Source organism: Homalodisca vitripennis, chromosome 5 (genome assembly GCF_021130785.1).
Source record: "Homalodisca vitripennis isolate AUS2020 chromosome 5, UT_GWSS_2.1, whole genome shotgun sequence".
Classification (NCBI taxonomy): Eukaryota; Metazoa; Arthropoda; class Insecta; order Hemiptera; family Cicadellidae; genus Homalodisca; species Homalodisca vitripennis.
The window spans coordinates 52,209,886-52,233,681 of record NC_060211.1 but is presented as its reverse complement, the minus strand read 5'-3'; the positions used below and the strand labels follow the sequence as shown (position 1 = coordinate 52,233,681).

General features: G+C 33.8%; 1 protein-coding gene across 3 annotated transcripts in view; it reads left to right on the top strand.

The window, feature by feature from the left end:
• LOC124362184 (facilitated trehalose transporter Tret1-like) overlaps positions 1-7,406 on the top strand; it is a 35,816-nt gene extending 28,410 nt beyond the window's left edge. For all 3 annotated transcript variants that reach the window (XM_046816456.1, XM_046816458.1, XM_046816459.1), the window contains 3 exons: positions 1,367-1,555; positions 2,557-2,855; positions 5,113-7,406. In XM_046816456.1, the coding sequence (XP_046672412.1) occupies positions 1,367-1,555; positions 2,557-2,855; positions 5,113-6,003 (1,379 nt within the window). In that variant the 3' untranslated portion in view covers positions 6,004-7,406. The remainder of the gene's footprint in view (positions 1-1,366; positions 1,556-2,556; positions 2,856-5,112) is intronic.
• Positions 7,407-23,796: the final 16,390 nt, after the last annotated feature.

Sequence of the window (23,796 nt, the reverse complement as noted above, 5' to 3'; positions counted from 1 at the left end):
AGAAACTTCATATCTAAATTGAGTCTGGTCTGTAAAAATATCATATAAAGCTGTGTCAATCAAAACTAACTCTTAGCTTTGCAAATATGTTCAATAAGGGATCCATTGTTTAGACACTTCAACCAGTTCAAAAATACATTTCAGAGGACTCCAGAAACCTGATAGTGGTGTATGCTATTGTGCTCAAAACTGATAGAGATAAGACAAAAATGTATTTTTGAAAAGAAAAGTATAAAAATTATTGTTCTCATAATACAACTGATTTTCATGTTCAATAAGACATATAAAATAATGTATATTTCCTGTGTTCTTATTGAACAAAGCTAGACTAATCAGACAATGGAATGTCTATACAAGAGCTGGTCATGTATTTACAGCCACAAACGTCAAAGTAACAAGATTTAAGATTTATTAAATAACCACTAACAGTTCACCAGCCAAAGTTCCATCAAGGCTACAAATATTTATCGGTCAGTATTATCACATACCTTATCATGTGTGTGTGCGTGCGTGTGTGTGTGTGTGTGTGTGTGTGTGTGTGTGTGTGTGTGTGTGTGTGTGTGTGTGTGTGTGTACACTTTTCTCACTTATCTTTATTGCAATACATCAGGGATTACTCTAAAACCAAAACTGTTAATTACGGTCATATCAGTTTCTTTTTTAATCTTTTCAAGTGCAAAGTAAGATGAGACAAAATGATTTTTTTTTTTCAAAATGTTAACCATATATATCAATATATTTGTAAATTATCACTTTATAAAAATATATTACATTTTTATTATTCAAACGAATTTTATTATAAAAATTCTGCGGTATAAAAAACAAAATTAGGAAAATAAGTGCATATTCCTGTAAAACCCAATAGATGTATTTAGGTATTTGCATTATATATGAAAATTAACATTTAAAAAAAGAAAACAGAACAAGTTGACCCAGAGGTTTCTTGGATTTTGACACAAAGATTACGAGTTTGAATTTGTTTAACACATCCGATGCAGCCGGCTCCGATGGGGGCAAGTAGACCTGTAGGCGCAGTACGAATGACCCCAATGGTGTCCATCGTAAAATGCTACACACAATACTTAAAAACTTTCCGCATCCGTTAAGCCTCTTTGTCACAACGACTGAGATGAACTATAATATTATTACGTATTTATAAATCTGTAAATATATTCTTCATTGTACAATAAGGAGTACTAAATACAGGAAGTGTGCAAAGCCTCGCTGTGAAATATGAAAAAAATAATATTGGTGATAATATTGAGTTGGGATTCCTATTATTAATTCTGACATCCAATAGATTGATTAGAGTTCCTTGACCGTAGGTCATAATACAAAATGATTGTCATGGTACCACATGTTGCAGCTAGTCTGATGGCTATTGCTACTCCAGTAGGAGCGCTAGTGTGTGGTCCGTTCATGGATCTGCTGGGTCGCAGGCTTTTCTCCGTCATCGCAACAGTGCCCATAATCCTCTCCTGGTTTATACTGGTTTTAATGCCAAACTCTGTCTGGCTATTGTATGTAGCCAGAGTGCTTGCAGGCTTTGGAGGGGGTAAGTAAACAATTGTATTTTAATTTAGTATACTATTATTCGTTACGCGACTATCCAAAGTTGATTGAATCATGTCTATTTTGGATTATTAAAATTTCAGACAATGCGGATTGCTATTAAAATGTGGGTTTCCGGTTTAGTAATGATTTATTATCAATGAGCTGCGGCATCACGCACACATATATGCCTATAGTGAGGATTACTCTTAACAGTGTTATTACAGTGCATGAAAATGTGTACAGGAATTAAGGAGTTGATATATATTGTGTTATACTTGGAGTTATTGTAATAAAGAACCATAAGGCACTAAATTTGCCTTTCTGTAAGAACATCCCACACCTGAAATTCCTGGAATAATTATGAACATATAATTTGATAACATTCTAATTTACAATTATAATTACAGGATGTCTGAAAGACCTGCACCATAATTTTACTTGTTTTGGAATTTTTTGTTTTAGCCCACAAACATAAATATGCTATTAACTTGTATTGTTGAAAGCAACTTTTAATCCCTATGGTGCTGGACTATTTGGACATCCTGTAGATACAAAAGTCAGATGTAAATTTAATTTCTGCCATTATTATCAAGTTTAAAAAAATTTATAAGTATGAGTATATTTAATACAGCCTCGAATATCGATGCAACCGTATGTAAGATTTATGATTGCTTGTTTCAATATTTATATTGCTAAAGCAATATTAATCTAGGATTTTGTTGTGAAGGAAACAGGATTTTTTTGGACGTTTGCCATCGTTCAGTAAAACAACAAAACTGATTTTTTTGTTTCACTGAACAATGGCAAAAGTTTAAAAAAATCCTGTTTCCTTCACAATCCTTCCATCTTCAAAAATAAACTTCAAACAAAGAAGGATTTTGTTAATGTAATACTGTTCAGCAGTTTTAGCTCTTAGTTCAAATTTAGTTCATGAAAGATTGTAAATGGTAAGTAGGAGAGTATATTAAGAAAGCGTGATAGATAATGGCTTACATTGTTCAGGATTGACGACTGTATCAATTGTCTACATCTCGGAGATTAGCAATGCAGCATGGCGCCCAATGCTGCTGTGCCTCAACTCCGTGTTTGTCAGCCTGGGCATCCTGCTGACCAACATTCTGGGCGTGTGCCTGCCCTGGCGTGTTGTTGCTCTCTCTGCTGGCTGTCTTACCCTCACCAGTGCCGCTGCCATTCTCGCCTACAATCCCGAGAGTCCCTACTGGCTCCTCACATTCTCTCCCTCTGAAAAAAACTTTGAACAGGCCAAGAAATCTCTGCGTTTTCTTTACCCCAATCAACAAGTAAGGTTCAATGTTTAACTTGAAGTGAAATTGAACACAAACACTGTGTTGAATTGCTTATGATTTTCATAAAATTGATTTAGAAGAAATAATTTTTGTCAAATAAATCTTTAATCTGTTGAAGAGATCTTTTTTATTTCTTGTCATGCAATTTTGAGAAGTTCAATTTGGGTACCTGTGCTCTTTTACATTTTTAATCAAGTAAGAACTAATAATTTACTTAAAAGGTTTTCTTCTTCTTCTAAGGGGCAGAGACTTATTGCCATGCACTTAAGCTTCAAGGGTCTTTTGGGCACCCCGGGAGTATACCATGAGGTCAAATAGTCTACGGTTTCAACAGTTCACCAAACCACTGAAAACACCTGATCAGGTCCTCCTGGGAAAATTTACCACCCTTGTTCAGACTACCAAAGATCATGTAACACTCCCTTGCTATTGCAGGAGTGTCAAAGAGAAGGTGCTTAGCAGTCTCCTCCCACTCGTCACCCATTCTTCAGAGCAGATCCTCCTAAAAAATGCCAACTCTGTGAAGATGCTTCCTCAGGTGACCATGTCCTGTAATCAGACCCATAACACGAGAAGACATTGATCTACTTAAGGAGAGAAGGTTATTGACACCACTCTTGGGGAAAGCGACTGTACCATTTTGCTCATTTCCAGACCCGGATGCAGTCTCCACCTCCTCTCCATTTCGAGACAGCCCCAAAGGATTCACACCTAGAAATGGTTGAGATTCCATCATGTAGGACGCTAAGCCCAAGTTGGCCAGAGCATCAGCTATTTTGTTCCCAGAGATTCCTTCTTGACCAGGATCCCACAAACAGTCACATTGTTGATTCTGCCAAAGGAAGAAATGACTTGATAGTAATCCCAGACATGTTTGGAGTTGATGCAAAGGTTCAACACCTTTAATGCTGCCTGGTTATATGTGAAAATGCTAATTGTCATACTCCTGTACCGTATACAAAGATTCTCACGAGCACATTTCATAATGGCTGTGACCTGCCTGAACGACTAGGGACCACCAGCTCCCTTTATGGTCTAACTCGCACAATTCTTGTTTTAGAGCTGTCCGTAAACCATTCAAGCTCCGCTGGTGGAAGAAGTTTCTTTTTCTTATGATCAGCCTCCTTAGAAGGTATAACAATCCTGAAGAGTTTGTCAAAAGAAAATCTTTGTGATATCTATTCAGAGATCATGTGCTGAGCATTCTCCTGAATCAGGACCCTAATTTTGCAGTGCCTCCTATTGCAGCCCGAGGCCATCCAAAGCCCCACCTACTGAAGACAGTAGGCACTTCTCCTGACTATAGGAGGGATGACAATGTTCAGGGGAGGGAGGTTGAGACAAAAATCTAGAGCTGCACCGGTGCACTTGGAAAAGCCCCAGTGATAGCAAGGCAAGCTATCCTTTGGATGCTAGCCAGATTAGCTACCGCTATCCTGGCCTCCGTTTTTAGCCACTAGATGACAGCCTCAAACAATAGTGCAGGTCTAACCATGGAGACATAAAGCCAATACAGAAGCCTTGGCTGTCCCCAGGACGCTACCCTGGAAACAACCTCTCTTAGTCCTTGCACTGATGCTCACTCCCATGAGTGGTGGCAACCACCCTATCCATGAGTAGGGTCCTTATCCAGTCACATATTTGACCATCAATACCACATCTCGAGACCGTATTGATAATCGCCTGAGTGCCTGTATTCTCAAAAGCTCCTTCGATGTCCAGAAAGACAGCTATGGCTACTTCTTTCACAGCTAGTGCCTTCTCAATCTTGCTTACTAATTGATGCAGGACTAAGTTGCATGATCTTCCTGGAGTGTAGGCATGCTGATTTGGATGTAGAGGTCGCTCCAAGAGAGATCCCATCCAAACAAACCTGGCAATCATCTTCTCCATGGATTTGAGAAGCTTTATAAGGACTAAATGAGTTAATCACTAGTTTTATATATATTTATTTTATACTATATTATATTACGTATTTATATATATATTTATAAATATATTATATATATATATATTATATATATATATAAACATTTTTTACCTGTTCAAAACAATTATTTTTTAGTGTAGGTACTTTTTACTGTTGTTGAAAAGAGTTTTTTTTTTTACCTTTTTTGTGTCATCTCTTATATGTGCTTTGGTAAATTTAATAAGCCACTCACAAGTGCATGTTGTTATAGTACTAATAATAGTGTTCAGTAGGCACTCAAAAATCGCTTCAACACATTTTATTCTCGTTCTTTTCTTACAGATGTTTGCCATGGAGTGGGATCGACTAGTAACTCTCAGTCAAGAAAAGCGTGATAAGGACCCTGGGCAAAGTGAAAGTGATGGGTTGATAGGGAAAGTCAAACAATCGACTTCAGCATTCCTTCAGAGGTCATCTCTGCTGCCATTAGCTCTGCTCATGACCATCTTTTTGTTCCAACAACTCAGCGGCACCTATCCAATCATATTTTATGCTGTCCAAGTCTTCCAGTCCATTGGTGGCCACTTCGGTGGAGGTCTGGATGAAGACTCCGCCACAGTCTTGCTCGGGATAATCAGGTTCGCGATGAGCCTGCTTACAGCCGGGTTGTCCCGTATGTATGGCAGGAGACCTCTCTTGATTGTTTCTGGAGTAGGGATGACCATATCTAGCTTTGCTGCTGCAATTTACCTCCAGAAAAGTTCTGTTTTCAACAATGTGTTCAACAAAAACCAAATAGTTTTAAATCACACAAGTCTAGAGAACTTAACGTATGCTAGTGTTAATGTTACCAATAGCAATTCTAGTGCTCCTATATTGGGTGATCCTAATGTAGACAATATGGCCAACTTGATAGGGCTTATATGTATTCTTGTTTTTGTAAGTATGAGTTCTTTGGGATTTCTCATTATCCCATGGACTCTTATCGGAGAGATTCTACCTCTGTCGGTTCGAGGAATGGGTGGAGGACTGTTGGTCTCTTTTGCTTACGTTTTGATGTTTGGCGTTGTTAAAATCTTTCCATTTATGCTAGATGTGCTGCATATATCTGGCTGTTTTTATTTTTTCAGTTTCACATCTCTTATAAATGTATTAATTGTTTATTTCTTCCTACCTGAAACATTAGGCAAAAGTTTTGAGGAAATTGCAAAATTCTTTGTAAGACCTAGATAGAATAAAATCTTAACTGAAGATTTTACTTTTTGCAATGGTTGACCACATTGTGTGTATTCAGTGAAATTATGACCTTTTTCCTCAGTCCCTTATTAAATTCTGACAAATATGTTTACTTTTGCTCATTTGTTTGTTGCGTTTCCTATTATTATAATTTAAATTAAACAAAACAATTTTGTTATTGAGTTTGTCTTGACATTTTAGTAATTAAAACCAATATTTTTATTTTTATTAACTGAATTTTTCATGGCAATATTTAAAATCAGTTTAGTTTTGGATAGTATTTTATATTATTTACCAACCCATAAGTTTCCCAGTCATTTAAACTACATGAACATTTATAAAAAATGTTACTTAAATTTGTAACAATACTTTCCATGCCATATTTTAATCAGAGTCCAAATTATCTACTTAATGTGTATTATTTAAATACACTGATATGTGGTCCTTATATCAATTTATTTTTAAGTAAAAAGTATATTATAAAACAAGGCTCTTAAATCAAAATACTGAACTTTCGCTTCACTTAAAATGATTATTTATCACAACATACTGAGATTCCTTCTACAGATGGTTAAGAATAAACCAATATAATATATTTTGATCTCTGACTCTGTGATGGTAATATTATGTAACAGTTTCCTGTTTTATTTCTAAAGAAATGTTTATTTGGAATAGAGTGGTGTCTACTATATCAAAGATTAACAAAACCACTAGTTTGAGAAAATTGGGTGGAGTGAATATAATAGGGTAAAGACTTCACTTATATGTTTGGAAGTTATTACAGCCTCATATCTAAGAGGCTGTCTTAAAATATATTTTATTTTATATTTTATTAAAATTCTTATGATATTTTAATTATTATTATAGTATGTTTTTTGTTGTATGTTTCAAGCATTCTTTAAACGTAAGCAATTATTTTCATATTTTGTAGATAAAGTAATACTCTTCAGCTGAAACTACTAGTTATAGTGTAAATGTTGAGTTTGGCTACAGATCACCTCCTTTAGTCTGGAATCTGATGCTGTCACAGACTTAACTCCTGAAAAGTCAGTGACGAAGAAGCTCAGAATGAACTGCAGGTGCACAGTTGATGAGATAATGAGAATACCTCTTTACCCAGATTACATTATATTTTGAAATTTAAGTCTCTTTGATGTCAAAACAATATAAAAATTCAATTTTTAGATCTTCGTCACCAATTTTTTTTGGATCTTCTCAGACAATATGACTCCAGTCAGAGTCAAGTCTGTGACAGCGTCTGATTCCAGATGCTGCACTAAGAGGAAGGTGAATTGGAACTAAACTAACATTCACATTGAATAAACCCGTACCTTCATAGCTATGTTATGCCAATTGCTGTAATAATATAAATAATCTAGCAAATAAAAAGTTCAGTGAAATCCGTAGTAATGTTGTCCATGATGACAACACCTAACTGCTCAATCTTAAGTTTAGTAATGTTGTTGAACACAATAACAACACAATCCAATACAACACAGGTGGTTAGCAGTACCGCATTTCCCTATAGGCCCACTAGGCCCAGGCCTAGGGCGCAAAATTTTTAGGGGGCGCATACATTTTAAAGTACACAAAAGAAAAAAGTTGCGGGCGGCGGGTAGTGTTGGCGCTCGGCGGGGCGGGTGGCCAAGGTCAACTAGGTCCGGGGTGCGACGTTGACTCATTCATTGGTTCATTGCTTTTATTTATTTCAAAACACTCCTATAATGAAGAGCTCAAAGCTAAAAGGATGAGGATTCCCCAAATAACAAGTTTTGAGAAATCAAGACTTTAAGATTGAAAACTAAATTGAAAAAATAATTCAAATAAAGAGTTCTTCATTTTTGGTTACTAATTCATGCAGTACCTTACTGGGAACGTATATGTTATGTATTTGGGTTATAATTATAAATTTTAAAATTAAATATAGTAATTTTATTTTTTTTTTAATGCCACTAAAATCTTAGGCTAAATGGATGAGGGTCCACTAACAAGTCATTAAATGAAACAAACAAATACAGATAAGATAGACTATATTTTCAAAAATTGTTTACAGATCTTCTTATGTTGATTACAGCTAAAAATTCAATAACAAGATTGTTTGTAATGGATACATTTAACAGTTTAAGCATATGGCAGTGTGTCAAAATATGATTGAGACTTTACAGAAGCAAAATCTTTTTAAATGTTGAATATCATCGTATTTTGCTTTTTTTAAAGGTAAAAGTCCACAATATGCAAGTTTTGGCAGGTGAAAACAGCCTTATGGCAGGGAAACGTGTTTCCTTTTGGGTTTAGTAACAACACTTTCTTTATTTATGCCATTAAAAGACTGATGATGTAACATCATTTGAGAGTGATGGGAAACTATGCTTAGTTGCCGTAACAGGTCGTGTTTTGAAAGGACAACTTTTTGCATATAAAGGAGAAAGAAATTTAGTCCAAGACTTAAAAAATTTCCTGGTTGTCGCAAGAAATCACTTTAAATGGAGTTGGTTTGGATCTGGAGTTTTCGATAACTTCGTTCCACTCGGAAGGAGTTTCGACCACAGATTTTTGATCAATTCAATGCCATATTCCTGTCACACTCCAGGTATGAGTGGCCCCTGATTGGAAAAATCATTGTTATTTTTTCAAGTCTCTTAGTATAGTGTACAATGTAGTGAAGCATACGGAAAATAACATAGTTTTTGTTTTGTCCTGCGCAGGAATCACAGAAAAATTTTAAGTTCTTTTACTTGCAAGTCAAGGTGGTTGAAAATGAAATCCCAAAGCAAAGAACAAACCTAATCTCCTCCTTTTTTGCCCATAGATTTCTGCATACGTATAAAAAAAGATTCAGAGTCTGAAAGTTTATGAATATTAAATAAGTAAAAGATAGTTGCCTACGATAATAGACATCGTTAGTACTAATGTGTGGGATTGGTAGATTCTTCTGGTAATCCATAGTAATCGCTTCTTTTGTTTTATCTCTTTGTGCTTCGAGCCCAGCATTTCTCTTAATTGTGTAAAAAGAATTCAGCTCTCCTTAAATGTAATTCTTTTTTTTTTTTGTAAAAGAGTTTTTAGTTTCACATTTTAGTTTTGCAAAACCATTATGATTATCGGCAAGTAGGGCCAACTTACTTTGAATTGATTCAATATTTACTGAAAGTTTTCGTCACAGGTGCTGCAGGTGTCACATCTGGGATAGCCAAAAGACAAGTTAAAGTTAGTATTAAATATTTGTCTGTACTTTTCCAGAGATTGGATTTTGTTAACCTATAGTGTGAGTTTCTTGTTTTTAAAGGATTGTGGTCAAGTACTGAGGCAACAATATCACCTGGAATCTTATTAGGCTTAGAAGAATGCTTTCCTCGCATGTCCAAAGGGGCTACGCCTGTTGTTTTTAGGCTCTTTTGTAAATTCTGTACTCTTTTGGCCGTGATGCCGTGAAGGGACAGAAATGCCTTATAACAAACAGGTATTTATACTACCTGGTCATTTCTCATTACTCTTACCTTGTAAGTATAAGAAAAGGTGTGAAAATCTGCTTCAGCCTCGAACTTTTTTGGCCTATAGCGCGTGACAGGACAGCATAATATCAGTCCACAAAGATACATTGATTGTTTTTTTATGTAATGAAAGTAGGTTGAACTTAGAAATAAGATCTTGTCTTTCACTTAAACTTATGTTTTTAAAACACTCAAGTCTTAAAACATTTCGAGTCTGGTCCTAACTCATGGCTACATAACCTCAACCTTTTTCATTACATCTTGCATACGGCCAAAAACTTTTCCTTTTCTTTGCACAGTTTTCAATTGTTACAGAATGTTCGTTTTCAGACATTTTAAACTGCACAAAACAACACTAATCTACACTACAATTAACCTGAAGCTGTAAATAAACACTGGAATGCAAATTTCCAAAACACAAACAATCAGCAGATGGCAACAAACAACAGCATTAAGAGCAGAGACCTCTGTGGTCAGCAATCTGAACTAGGTGGACTCTCATCCTTTTAGCCAGCATTTATAGCACCTTCATCCTTTTAGCCTAGAACGTGAGATTTTTGAAGTGAAAACTTCTTTAGGCGCGTTGAGCGTTTTGGTAGAGGGTAAAATCCTCGGTTCGCGTCACCGACATGCTAATGATACTAACCTGCATGAAAAAGTCAGTCTCGCTGTGTTTTTTAACCGTAGACTTGGCCGTGGACTACTAACCTGCATGAAAAAATCAGTCTCGCTGTGTTAAAACTGTCCCGGCGGAGTATGAAAACAGACTGCGAAAATCAGTGACCTTTACGGCTTCCTCTCGCGATTTAAAAGTGAAGCCAATGTCGTACAATTCTGTAAGATGCGTCAAATTAAAGCTCTTAATATTGGCAATCTATTGGTTACATTTTTAAATATTAAAAAAATTTCGAAATAATTTTTGTTATTGTTTACATTTTACATAGCGTTTACAATGACAAGAAAAAAGTAGTAAGCGAGGATTTTTTTTATTTTTTGGTCAGACAAAATTTGTCAGCGAGAAAGTTGTGTGAAAATAGATGAATATTTTTTTTGTAATTTATCATTTTTTTATTGGAAGTTTAGTTTAGGCTGTAGTAGCGTATGAAGTGATGAGTGAACGTTTCTGCCGGAACTGTAGTTGGCGCATTGGCTCGCTGATACCGTATTAACTCAATAAATTAGTTTATTGTGCAATAAAAATACCTTTACGAAAGAACCAAGTTAATTTAACTAATTTATTAGTTTTAAAAATATTGTGGGTTTAATTGTTATTGCAATTATATACTTTATCCGTAGCAATAACTGTATTATTTACAACGGTGTTCAACTCACTGTTGTTCACTCGGTGTTTACTCACTTATAAATGAATAATGAAAACAACAAATATATTTTTAAACATTTTTAATATTTGTATTTAAAATTTAGCATTATTCATTTTAATTATGTTTTTAATATTTAACCTCTTCATCATGAAATGAGTATTATTACGGTATAAGATTTATCTTACTAGCGTGGTAAAATAGATTTCTAGTTATTTGATAATATTTTTTCGTGGATTTTAAAATTGGAAAATTAAAAACGCGTCACATTTACAATTACAGATGTACTGCTACTATAACGTATTGTTAATTACTCTCAACTTAATAGTTCCGTTTTCACTTCTATCGGCAGTCCCACGACTGCTGTATTTTTTTAAACATGTAATTGACAAGATAAAATATGTAGGTTAATAATAAATAGTATAATGCCAGATTAATTATATACAACATTATAGCATTGTTTACCAAGTGCAATCATGTAATACAATAAAATACATGATTTATTTTGCATTTGTTATTTATGCACCTAGAAGCCTATGTTTTAGGATTGTAAGCCTGTATCCACAGATTATGTCGGTGATGAATTGAAAGGAATCGCTTTATTTTATTGAGTATCTAGCCTCTGAAACTGCTCAAGGAAGTTGCCATATAATATAATGAAGCACAGACAGTCAGTTATGTTAACAAAGTGCCTCACCTCACCTTCAGGTTACACAGGGTATGGGATATTAGGCCTAGCATTCTAAATACTTGTATATTGAGAAATCTTTAATAAGATTATTCCCAAAGCCCTTGCTGAGATGAAATTGCCAGAGTTAATGGTGTCCTGCCTTTGCAAGATGTTTGATAATAGACAATTCCTTGTCTACACAAGCTTAGTGATGGCTATATCTGACGTAAAAATGTTATGTCATGCTGATCAATGACTCTTTTGGTCTTCTAACCAGGAACTTTCTTTCATTATGGGAGGTGTGACCTTCAAACCATCTAAGTAGTTTTCTATTGAAGGTATCTCCTGTTGCTTGCTTGGTATGGTATTGGCTGGGAGGTTGTAGAGATAGTGTCCTTTGTAGGTTGGCTTCCCTTTTGAAAAACCTTAGGTAATAATGTGGTAAGTGAGAAAACAGATGTTTTTGGTGGTAATATCAAATTTTTGGATTGCTTGAAGAAATTACTAAGAGAATTAATTACCTGCCTAATGTTCTGGTGTGGTAAGTATTTAGTGTTCATGGGATACCCCTCAATAGCTGTTTTGAGGTCCGAGGACTGTAAAACATCTTATTATTGTTCAGCTAAATTAAAATTGTTTTTATACCTATTCCAAATTTATTTAAATTTTTGATGTACCTAAGTGTTAAAAAAATTTTATCTGTTAATTTGATTCCTTAGCTTAGTAATGACAGGTGATTTGTATGCAAGAGGAAAAGGTCTGGTGTTGCTGTAATTCGTTCCGTATTACTGTGTTACCAAGCATTGCCTTCACTTTAATTTGACTATAATAAACTTAGCACAGTCTATATTTGAAATTCCCAGAAAATTGGCCTAAATCATTCTCTTTTTGGAACATTATTTATGACCCTCAGTGCTATACTTGCCATACAAAAATTTACTTCAGCCTTGTCAAACAGAGTCAAGAGTGGTTCATTAAGGTAAGTGGAAATGAAGGTTGTAAATTAAACGTTATTGATACGTTAACACTTTGAGTGCCAAGCACTTTTGAGGGGGTGGCACTGTCAGTGCCAAGCATTTATAACAGGTCACCTCTCAGTGACAAGCTCTCTTATGGTGTTTGTGTAGTGTTCAGCTGAATAATGTATAACTTTTCTACAAATAAACATAATGAGATGATGTGGCGGGAAAGTAGGCTATAACTTGTAATATTTACTTGAATGATAAACCTGTTTTTTTTTATTATAAATAAATTTTTTTAACATTGGAATACAAAATTGTAATTTTGTGGTGTTAATTTATTTGTATGCATATTTTTTTCGTATGTACACAGGAACATACATACAAAAATTTAAAAAAAGTAAGTACTGTATCTATAACTGAGCTTTGATGTTTGTATATTTGGTATTTATATAGTGCTTTACATAATAATTGACGATCCAAAAATATACATAGTGGATAATTTTTGTTTTATTGAGTTACGATAGAAATAGGATATGACTTATGTATTTGGATGATAAAATCTGTTGAAATTTTTAAGTTAAAAAATATTAAAAACAAATGTACTTTACATTTTTTTATGCGTTGATAAACAAAAACTTTTATTTTTTACTTTTATATAACTGTATGCAACTTTATTATTTTTCCCTATGTAACTCGGAACAAGTATAGCTTACCTATAGTTTAAAAATAGTTAGTATCTGCAATGCTGAATATGAATTTTCTTATGTATTAGTCCAAAGTATTGAAAATTTGCATCCACATAAAAGTTGTCTCATATTTGGCAAATAGCTTTTACCAGCTGTAACTAATCAAATCAAGATAGTAATCTGTTTATTTCATTTATTGTGTATAAAATAAGACTAAGTACAATGCCATATTCAACATTTAGTAATAGAATAATAAATATTCGAGAAGAAGTCGCTCCTCCGCACTTTTGTGAAATACCAGCTGGCCGATCTCATCAGCTCTTGGCACTCAGAGGGTTAAAGGGTACATAGTTTGCTAATTTACACAGAAGAAATATTTTTCTGGAAGTTTTTCTTCTTAGTTGGTCAATGTAACAATGCAGCTCAGTTTATTAAGATGCTTACCTAACCATTAAATTTGTTATGTTGATTACAATATAAAATAAAATTGTTTGCTTCAAATCAGATTGTGTAATGTAAGAAAAATTGCATATAATGGGCTTTTATATCCTTGCACTGATGGGCAAAGAATACATAACCAAAATCATTATTTGATATCACAAGTCGAAGAGGAAATGGGACAAGATGTACATAATATGACTAATCAAATTACTGGACATATAAATGAGGCACTCGATGGAGCTGAGTTGTTGCACCAATCATTGTGTTCGTGACTTGGTGGAGAATATGCTCGCAGTTATTTACCACGTGTTATCACCATTAGTTCACGAATCACGACCTGCCAGTAACCTTGACTATCAAATACGTTCTGAACCCGAATAGGCATAACCCTTCTCCTAAGGTAGTTATATGAGTGTGATGCAACATTCTCCATTAACATCTCAACTCAGCGTAGTCATATGGGACAAAAAAACAAAACGGGAAAGTGAACATTAACTTGTTACTTTTAACACCCGGTTTTTTTTAAGATAACTTACAATTCAATGTTTGTGTTTACAAAGATAACGTGATCTTCAAAATAATATTACATAATCAGATAATACGATTTAGATTGATTATGAACTATTTTCCCAATCGGTTTGTCTTTATCTTCTCCAATACTTATTGTTGTTCAGTGTAATTTTAAGCTACAGTCTAGTGTCATAAGTGGTGTTATGAGTACTCATACAGTGCTCTGGAAGGGGTTGTTTCTGAAGACAATAATTGGATAAGCCACTAAACACGTGGATATCGGGATAATAACCTTAATGTGTGTCATCTAAGCAATCAAATTATTAAGTCTTCTGTATCTGAAAAAGCATAAATGTTTGCTTGATAGTATTAAACTTCTGATATATATTATGGAACGACAATTTATTCTGCAGTCCTTAATAAGGGAAAATTGATTTCTAGTGATGAATCATATGATAAATATAGTTGCATTATCTAAAACCAGATTTGGTATTCCATTAATTTTTACTTCATTTTATGAAACTTTTGAAGAATATATATCTCTAACACAGTGTATTGAAAATTATTATGAACGAGGAGGGTTGCCCTGACTACTAGTACCATCTTTTATAGTATTATACAATAGAGAACAAATCTAAAACAGATCAATCTGTTCCAGTACTAAAGGGTTGCCCTGGCCACTAGTATCATCTCCTATAATATTGTAAAATAGAGAACAAATATAAAACAGATTAATCTGTTCAAATACTAGTGGCATCTCTACTGATGAACTTTCATCTTCCACTACCAGTGTAAATGAAGAAAAACAACTTTGTACAAGTTTATAATCCCAATTATCCTGCGAACGGGGTTGTAAATAATGCATTGCCTGATTACGTATCCATAAATGGTTTGGTTAAAAATACAAATACAAATTTTTTACAGAATAGTATTAATATACAGTTGACGAATGGAGATAAACAAAACAGGGCCTGGTTAATATTGTCTGAAACTTAAAAAAGCAGTTTTTTGTCCTTGCCGTCTTTTTCATTTAGAAACACAACCTCAGTCAATTTTTGTGAAAGAGGGTTTTGTGGCTGGGAAAATGTACCGTCGAGATCCAAAGAACATGAAAAATCAGTTCCTCTGAAAAGAGGAGACAATTGGATAAAGTTGATTCCAGACTTACAAATGATTGATCAAGAAATGAGTTGCTAGAAAATGATACTGCAAAGATTTGCCGTTGTAATAAAGGCTTAGGCGTCTCGTGGGTTACCGTTTCAGGAGTCAGAAGTATTATTTTAGTTCCAATTCAAGGTTGAAAAAAGTACTAACCTACATTTTAAATAGGCTATAAACTCTGTATACTTTGCAGTTGTTGTGGATTATACTCCTGACATGTCGCATGTGGATCAGTTGTCATTTGTAATACGCTAAGTGAAGCAAAGTTGGTGTGCCAGTTGAGAGCTTTCTTCAGTTCTTGCCAAAAGTTGGACGCAAGCCTTTTGATATATATATATATATATATATATATATATATATATATATATATATATATATATATATATATATATATATATACAGGGTGATTCAAAACTAAACGGCAATCTCTCGAGAGCTTATTCTATAGCTAAAAACAAGTAAAAAAGTTAATATAACCATATGCCCGGAAACGCTTCGTTAGCGAGTTACGCCTAGCGAAAGATTTCGCCCGGATTTCAGAACCCTTGGTGAAGTCAGGCCGTATAAAAATAGTAAAGGTAGTTAGAAAGATACAAATACGATTGTTTTTTATGTTTTTATATCTGACAAATTTATTAAAATTCGTCCCAGAGCTGTAAATGCAATACTTTCAGAGATATCTTACGTAAAACACAAGAATTGGTGCAAAGAAATAACACATTTTTGTGTTTAACGTAAGATTACTTCCATAAATGTTAAATAAAGGTCATTTTTTTCATAAACAGATTTGTAGAACATTTAATTCTGAAAAGATTCATGTGAATTACTTAGGAAAAAAATTAATAATAGGTATTGAAATTTAGCTTTATTTAAAAATAAAACAGACGCACAAAAATGCATATTCTTATCTGCATAAAATATTAACTAATGTTTAGGTTGTGAGTAACAGCTGATCATTTATTCTAGACTGAACATTAACATAAAATGTATTTACCTTTATAAAACTGTAATAATCACCTATAATAGTTGCTCAAAGTGTCCTCCGTTGTTAGCAATGCACGTTTTCGCACGACGAATCCACTCTTTTCTAGCGCGTTTCATAACGTTTGGAGCATTCTTGATAGTTTCTGCCGCCTCTGTAATGCGATTACGTAACTCCTCTATGGTGTTAATCCGTTTTGAATAAACAATTGACTTCATCCAACCCCATAAGAAAAAGTCTGCTGGCGTGAGGTCAGGAGAACGTGGTGGCCATTTTACTGGTCCATTTCGACCAATCCATTGTCTACCGTATGTATCATTTAAATAGTTTTTCACATCATTAGAAAAATGTGGAGGTGCTCCGTCGTGCATAAACCATGCATTTATTCTGTTTTGAACAGGAATATCTTCCAAGAGGGTAGGCAGGTTTGTTCTTAAAAAATTTAAGTACGCTATTCCATTAAGTCGATTAGGGAGGAAAAATGGACCAATCAAATTATCACCCAGAACACCAAGCCATACATTGACTGAAAATGTATGTTGAAAATGCCTCGTCGCAGTTTCATGTGGGTTGTCGTACGCCCAAGTATGGGTATTACGAAAATTTACAATTCCATTTCTAGTAAAACAGGATTCATCAGTAACGAGAATACGCCGAAGAAAATACTGATGTCGTAAACAATTTCTTCTTAACCAGCGGCAGAACATCTTCCGTTTATTAAGATCTTGCGGTAATAAGTCTTGAACACGTGTTATATGGAATGGGTACAACTGTGCTTCATGAAGTGTCCGCCATACGCTTTACTGGCAAATATTTAACTGACGTGATAATCGTCTGGTGCTTGTGGTTGGTGATAATTCTACAGCATTTATTATTGCTTGTTCATTATTATAGTTCCTTGCGCTACGATGACGACCATTATCTATTCGCTTCGGTTTAAAGCTACCAGTTTCTCTAAGTCGTCTCTCCACAGCTTCAAATGTTTTGCGATCAGGTGTTCTTCGATGTGGAAAAGTATCACGATATTCCTGAACTGCAGCTAAACCATTCTTGTTAACTTTGCCGTAAATCAGTATCATGTCCGTATACTCTTCAAACGAATACATACCATTTACATTATCTGCCATTATTTACTAAGATAATTACATACACTTGTATAAAATATTTTCAAATAATCACAGGATCTCACAAAATACAATCTTCACACGCCACAATACAAAAACCTCCATAAAGGTTATTCAAATATTACTTCATGAACTTAATTGTTGATCAGCTGATATTGCCAACCTTTGCAAAGAAAATATGACGATAAAAAGTGTTGAATAAATGATCAGCTGGTACTCACAACCTAAACATTAGTTAATATTTTATGCAGATAAGAATATGCATTTTTGTGCGTCTGTTTTATTTTTAAATAAAGCTAAATTTCAATACCTATTATTAATTTTTTTCCTAATTAATTCACATGAATCTTTTCAGAATTAAATGTTCTACAAATCTGTTTAAAACCCTTTCCGGGCCAGGCGGCAATATATTGCCGCCATAGATCGTGTCTGAAAAGTGCCAGGCGGCAATATATTGCCGTCGGTGACATACGCGAAAAGCGCCAGGCGGCAATATATTGCCGCCTTGATATTCGTAATTTTCTTTAAAAAATACGACATCAAATGATTAAAGTTTTATGTTTTTTTATTCCCTGGTATATTTGTAGATATTTAATATGAATATAATTTTTATTTTGGAGGTCTATGCATTTTTATTTCGTAATTGTCACGTGACATTATCAGGTGACTCGATCTATTGTTGTTAATTCTTTATGCTTTAGTGCAATCGTACCATTCTATGCTGGATTCTTCTTCATTATTTTATTTTGTGGTTGTAAATATTAGTAGTGTTACCTGCTTAGCTATTGTGTGTAGTAGTTACAATGACTGACAATTTGCGATCTCACGGGAGTGAAATTGTAAGTAGCATATTTGTACATAGAAAAAGTGTAAATAAATTTCAAATAAAATTGTGTAAATATTTCTTGGTAAATAGTGTTTTTAACTGTATTGAAACTACTTATGGATCCTACAATCATCTGTTTACCGGTACATCCGTAATGTGAATATTTATTTTAAGTTTCTTGCAGTTAAGAGTCAGTTGCTTTATCACTTGTTGCGAAGTACAATTATGCGTATTTATACAAAATGTGTCATAAAAAATTTATTTATGAGAGAAATAACACAAAATTTTGTATGGTTGTTCCTTTATAAATGTACAATATAATAACATAGCTTTCTACGGTAAAATTATTTTTCCTTTTTTAGTTATTTACGAAAAAAATTAAAAAATTAATTTTTTTTTTATGTAATCCATTAAAACATTATTTTTTTTAAATTTTAAATTACTTAAAACTACATCTTTATATTTTTTTGTTGATAGTATATATCTATACGAGTAATTTGGTGCAACTTTTAGGTCATTCTCTAATGTTTATGAAAAGTTATAAATTTTAATCTAAGAGACTGCAAAATCGCCAATTTTAGCCTGGCACTTTTGACTAGTCACAAGGGGATAGATATGTGAAAAAATTTTGCAACATCTCATATTTGGTCCTGGCCCTGAAAGGGTTAAGAAAAAAATGACCTTTATTTAACATTTATGGAAGTAATCTTACGTTAAACACAAAAATGTGTTATTTCTTTGCACCAATTCTTGTGTTTTACGTAAGATATCTCTGAAAGTATTGCATTTACAGCTCTGGGACGAATTTTAATAAATTTGTCAGATATAAAAACATAAAAAACAATCGTATTTGTATCTTTGTAACTACCTTTACCATTTTTATACGGCCTGACTTCACCAAGGGTTCTGAAATCCGGGCGAAATCTTTCGCTAGGCGTAACTCGCTAACGAAGCGTTTCCGGGCATATGGTTATATTAACTTTTTTACTTGTTTTTAGCTATAGAATAAGCTCTCGAGAGATTGCCGTTTAGTTTTGAATCACCCTGTTTATATATATATATATATATATATATATATATATATATATATATATATATATATATATATATATATATATATATAGCCGTCACCGAGCCTCTGCAACTTTTTGGATGGGACATAAACATGACTGGGATTTATTCTGGTCTACATTCAAGAATTCTTGAAGTCAGTCCACCTGCATCATATATCTTGTGTGGCCCATTCTTTAAACTTTGTTGGTACTGACGCAGTAAATTTCTGCCTGGAAGCGGTACAGTTCTTTAATCTCCTTCAAAGAGTTGTCTGATTTTTTTGTACCTGAACAGTTCAAAGTTCTTGAATAATTGGATTGGAGAGCAATCCAGATAAGCAAAACAGATTATCCGAGCAAAAGCAAGTGGTAAGGTCAAAGTTTGATGTGGTTAGAAACAGCTGTAAAAGCTGAGTTATTTTTTTTAATCTCTTTAAAGTCTCAGCTCTCGACTATACTGGCTTGTTTTATACACCGTGGTTGCTATTCCTGTATGATTGGACCTCCCCGGGATTTTGGGGAAATCTTCTCCTTATGCCTCACAAAGTTAACAAACATGAAGACGTTGATGTAACAGTTGTCGTAGAAGTTTACAAGTCACTTATACATTTCTTTTCATAACTCAGAGAGTAATTTGATATGTATGAAAGCAAAGCTCTAGAATTTTGCGACAATAACGTATGAACTTGACAAAAACACAAAACAACCTCTAAACTTCAAGTTGACGAGTCTCGAGGCGGCGAAGTTTGCTTTTCCGAACGAGACAACTTCAGAGTGAATATATTTTTACCCGTAATTGATAACTTAACTGAAGAGATCAAAATGAGAATGATTGCTACGAAAAGTTTACAGTCAAGTTTGGAGCAATTATAATATTGTGGTATTTAACGACACAACTAGAAATTGAAGTAAAATACGTGTTGATATTTTTCATCGTGACTTAGAGACTTCGATTTTAAAAGAACTTGTTCATCTGAAACCATATACTTCATAGCCGACAACATTAAAATTAAAAATCCATTGTCTCTCTGTAAATGATTTAAAGAAAGTGACATACAGGAAATTTATCCTAATATAGAAATCTTGCTGAGGATGTTTTTATCTAGCCCAGTGACGATTTCATCAACTGAGAGGTATGTAACAAAATACAAACAGCATAATTTAATATTTAAATTATATTTAGTTCACGAAGTACTATGTTGATAACGACTTATTGGCCTTTGAAATTAATGTAGTTTAATAATCTAACCTGAAGTAAATTACCCAGATTGTGTTGTGACAATAAACTTACGTGCATTTAATTTACATGTCTTACCTTATGAATATTTTAAAACTGAATTTTCTCCTAACTCTGCTTACAACAGTAACAATTAATTATGGTTATTTTGTTCCTTTATAGAAGTCGGCTTTCGATCGTGTTTAATACATTTTTATTTTATTATAGGATATTTTCCTGTTTGAAGAGGATAAGAATTATCACAGGTCAATGATACAACAGACGCGACATAATTCTCTTGCTGTCCTGTATATCAAGCTGATGTTACAAAAGGTGTTGAGTTATTTGCGCAGGGCAAATCATGGAAGAAAACAGTTTGAAATCCTACACAAATTGATTTGAATTTGTACTTGTTTTTGTATTATTTTAAAGTGTAATTATTATGTAACATATTATTTACTGTTATTAAACATATGTATTGCTTTGCATGGTATCGTTATTATAACCTTCGTGTTTCGAGTATTTTTAACGTTTTCAGTGCCGGTAGTAGTTTTAACGGTAGTAGTGCACTACTGTAACACTCTATGAGCTCTCTCGAGGCCAAACATTAGTACTGTAAGGGTTAGTAACAACCTAATATCCAAGACTACTTACTTTTTGAAGATCAAAGAAGAAGATAAAGGTTTATTTATAGCGTGGGTCTGGGTGATTTGGGTGCGGTAGAGATTGGCTTAAAAAGAGGCGTAATTCAAAAGTATGGACCTAGAGTGCAAAAAGGTGTTAATCCGGGCCTGTTACAAAGAAGGAGTTCGCCACACTATATGTTGCGCAATAGGCTCCGGTGAGGTTGCATACAAACTTTCGTAATTATAGCTCATTTCATTCTTGAGTTGTCCTGCGGACATATAGAAAAGCTGATAATCATAAAGAAACTTTTACACCACCTCGGCATGCAAAAGGGACACTGTGTCAGCCTGCTGGAGTAGCTTCAATGTACTGTGGCTTTATGACACTCAGCTAAATTCCATGGAAACTTTAAAATCAACAAATACAATTTTTCTCAAGGCATCTTACCACATAATATACTCTCATTTTTTTCATTACCGAACATTATATTTCATCTCAGTATTAAAGTAAACGTTCCTGAGTATGTACTACAACGTAAGAGTACTTTAAAATCACATTTTGTCACCGAGTTTTAACGTTGAGTTTCCACTCTTTTCTTTTTACAGCCAATAAAAATCATAAGTTGAAATCTCAAATGCTTAGACTCAGTTTGTTAAACAATTTATCTATTCTGTTATTCACACAGTAACAATCTATGTTTCTTTACTTTGAGATGTTAACACATAATTTTATAGCTATATAATTGTAAAGGTGGTTATTATTTAGGTTTCCCAAACCGAGCAAAAGGATTGATTGGTGACTTTAGCTTTCATATTTTCTCAATTTTTCTCGAGTATTTAGAGGTTAAGTAAACTAAGGCTCTTGACTATTGGGAAGAAGTGTACAGATTGAGGTTAGAAGTATCATCGTGATTAGTGGAACTAGATGTTACCTTATCAATTAAGTATTCTTTACCCTTTCTGTGTCTAATTTGTATTCCATTTTGAAGGTGTACATCTCTTATCTTTGTATGAATATTACTAATTTTTAATGATTTTTCTCTTTCAACGTTAATAACAAGTATAGGTTTACATTAATGTTTGATAAAGCCGGTCAGAGTATGGCTGAAACCTGACGATCAGTCAGGTTTAGCCAGCACCCAAACTCCAATAACCTCTAATTATAACAATGTAGAAATGGAAACTGAAAATGCTGTCCTTTCCATTTTAGAGTATACTTATACAGCAGATATAATAACAATATCAAAAGAGCTAAAACGTAAACATAGTCTAGTGGGTCCAGACTATAATCAAAAACTAAACCGCAATCTCCTGACGAAAGAAAATCCATATAGTTAGACTTTGTAAAGCTGGGAATAATTAATTGTATTCCCTAGCTAATCATCGAGTATTAAAAAGGTTTTGTGACATATCTGACCAAAACAGCCTTACCATCGAAAGGGCCTCGCATAATAAATATTGGTGATTGTGATTTTTCAATGTAGTCATTAAATTGGAAAGGGATTTGAAAATGCTTAAAAAAAGACTACAGTGGTGTCTTCAGGAAAATAATTTGTTTTAAACTCAATTTGGGTTCCGGAAAGGTAAACCCCGTTTGGATAATTTATCACTATTAACAACAAATATACGAACCTCTTTTCTTGAATCAAAGTTTTTGACAGCAATTCTTATCTGCATATACCCCTATTTTTAGTGGGGGCCTATGGTAATGTAAATTTGAACATACAAGCAAAAATGTTGCTTCATATTAGAATCCCTCCTAAATCGTTCGTTTTGTTACATTATTGTTTACTGGAATAACTATTCAGGTAATATATAACAACCCATTGCATCTCCAAGGGGTTGTTGGAAAGGAATTCCCCAGGGCTCTGCACTCATTTCAATTCTATGTTTTATACAATCTTTTACTTTCAACAATTTTCAACCCTAGTGGTGTTTACCTTTTTAAGTAGAGACCGATCCCTTTTAAGACTTATTTTCTCCGTCCTCATGGTCCACTGGCCTGTGTGAAGATCTATCAAACCGAATAAGTGGTATAGACGATACAGTACAAGGTCAATGGTACTGATAAAAAGTGCAACGGTCACAGACAGGATTTGAACCTGCGCAATCTCTAACTCAGATCCAAAGACCGTCTCTAACTTGAGTTTGTAGATGATTTAGTGGTGTATACTATAGTGATAAATCATAGTAAATTTGTGAAAATATACTTGACGAAGCTTTAATGAGTTTTAGCCTTAGTGAATTTAAAATAACAACTGAGAAATCAGCTTTGTACAGTTTAAACAAATCTCTACCTGGTGATAACGCATTTTACAATAATAACCTACTTCAGACCAAGAATTGCTATGCATTTCTTCGTATTTTATTCGTGTACAGAACATTTACCTGGAAAAAAGAAAATAGATTGTGTAAAGAAAATGTTAAACTAATTATCATAAGATTCAGTACTAGCATCAATTGTCTTTGGGGTGCTATTCCTTTAATATTAATTACATTCCTTATATAAGTATCTTGTTCGCACATTTCCAATTTGGAAGTCAAAAGGAGTCGAATTCTCAATAAAATACTGCTGAAAGAAAAAAAAAACTAGACTATAGTGTCTATTTAGATCTTTTATAGTTTAATTAAATCAAATATAAAAATATTCATTAAGTATATTGGGCTTACAAATTACCTTTAATTTCTTCCTCAATGTTTCTTTTCAATTCATCTCGACTCTTC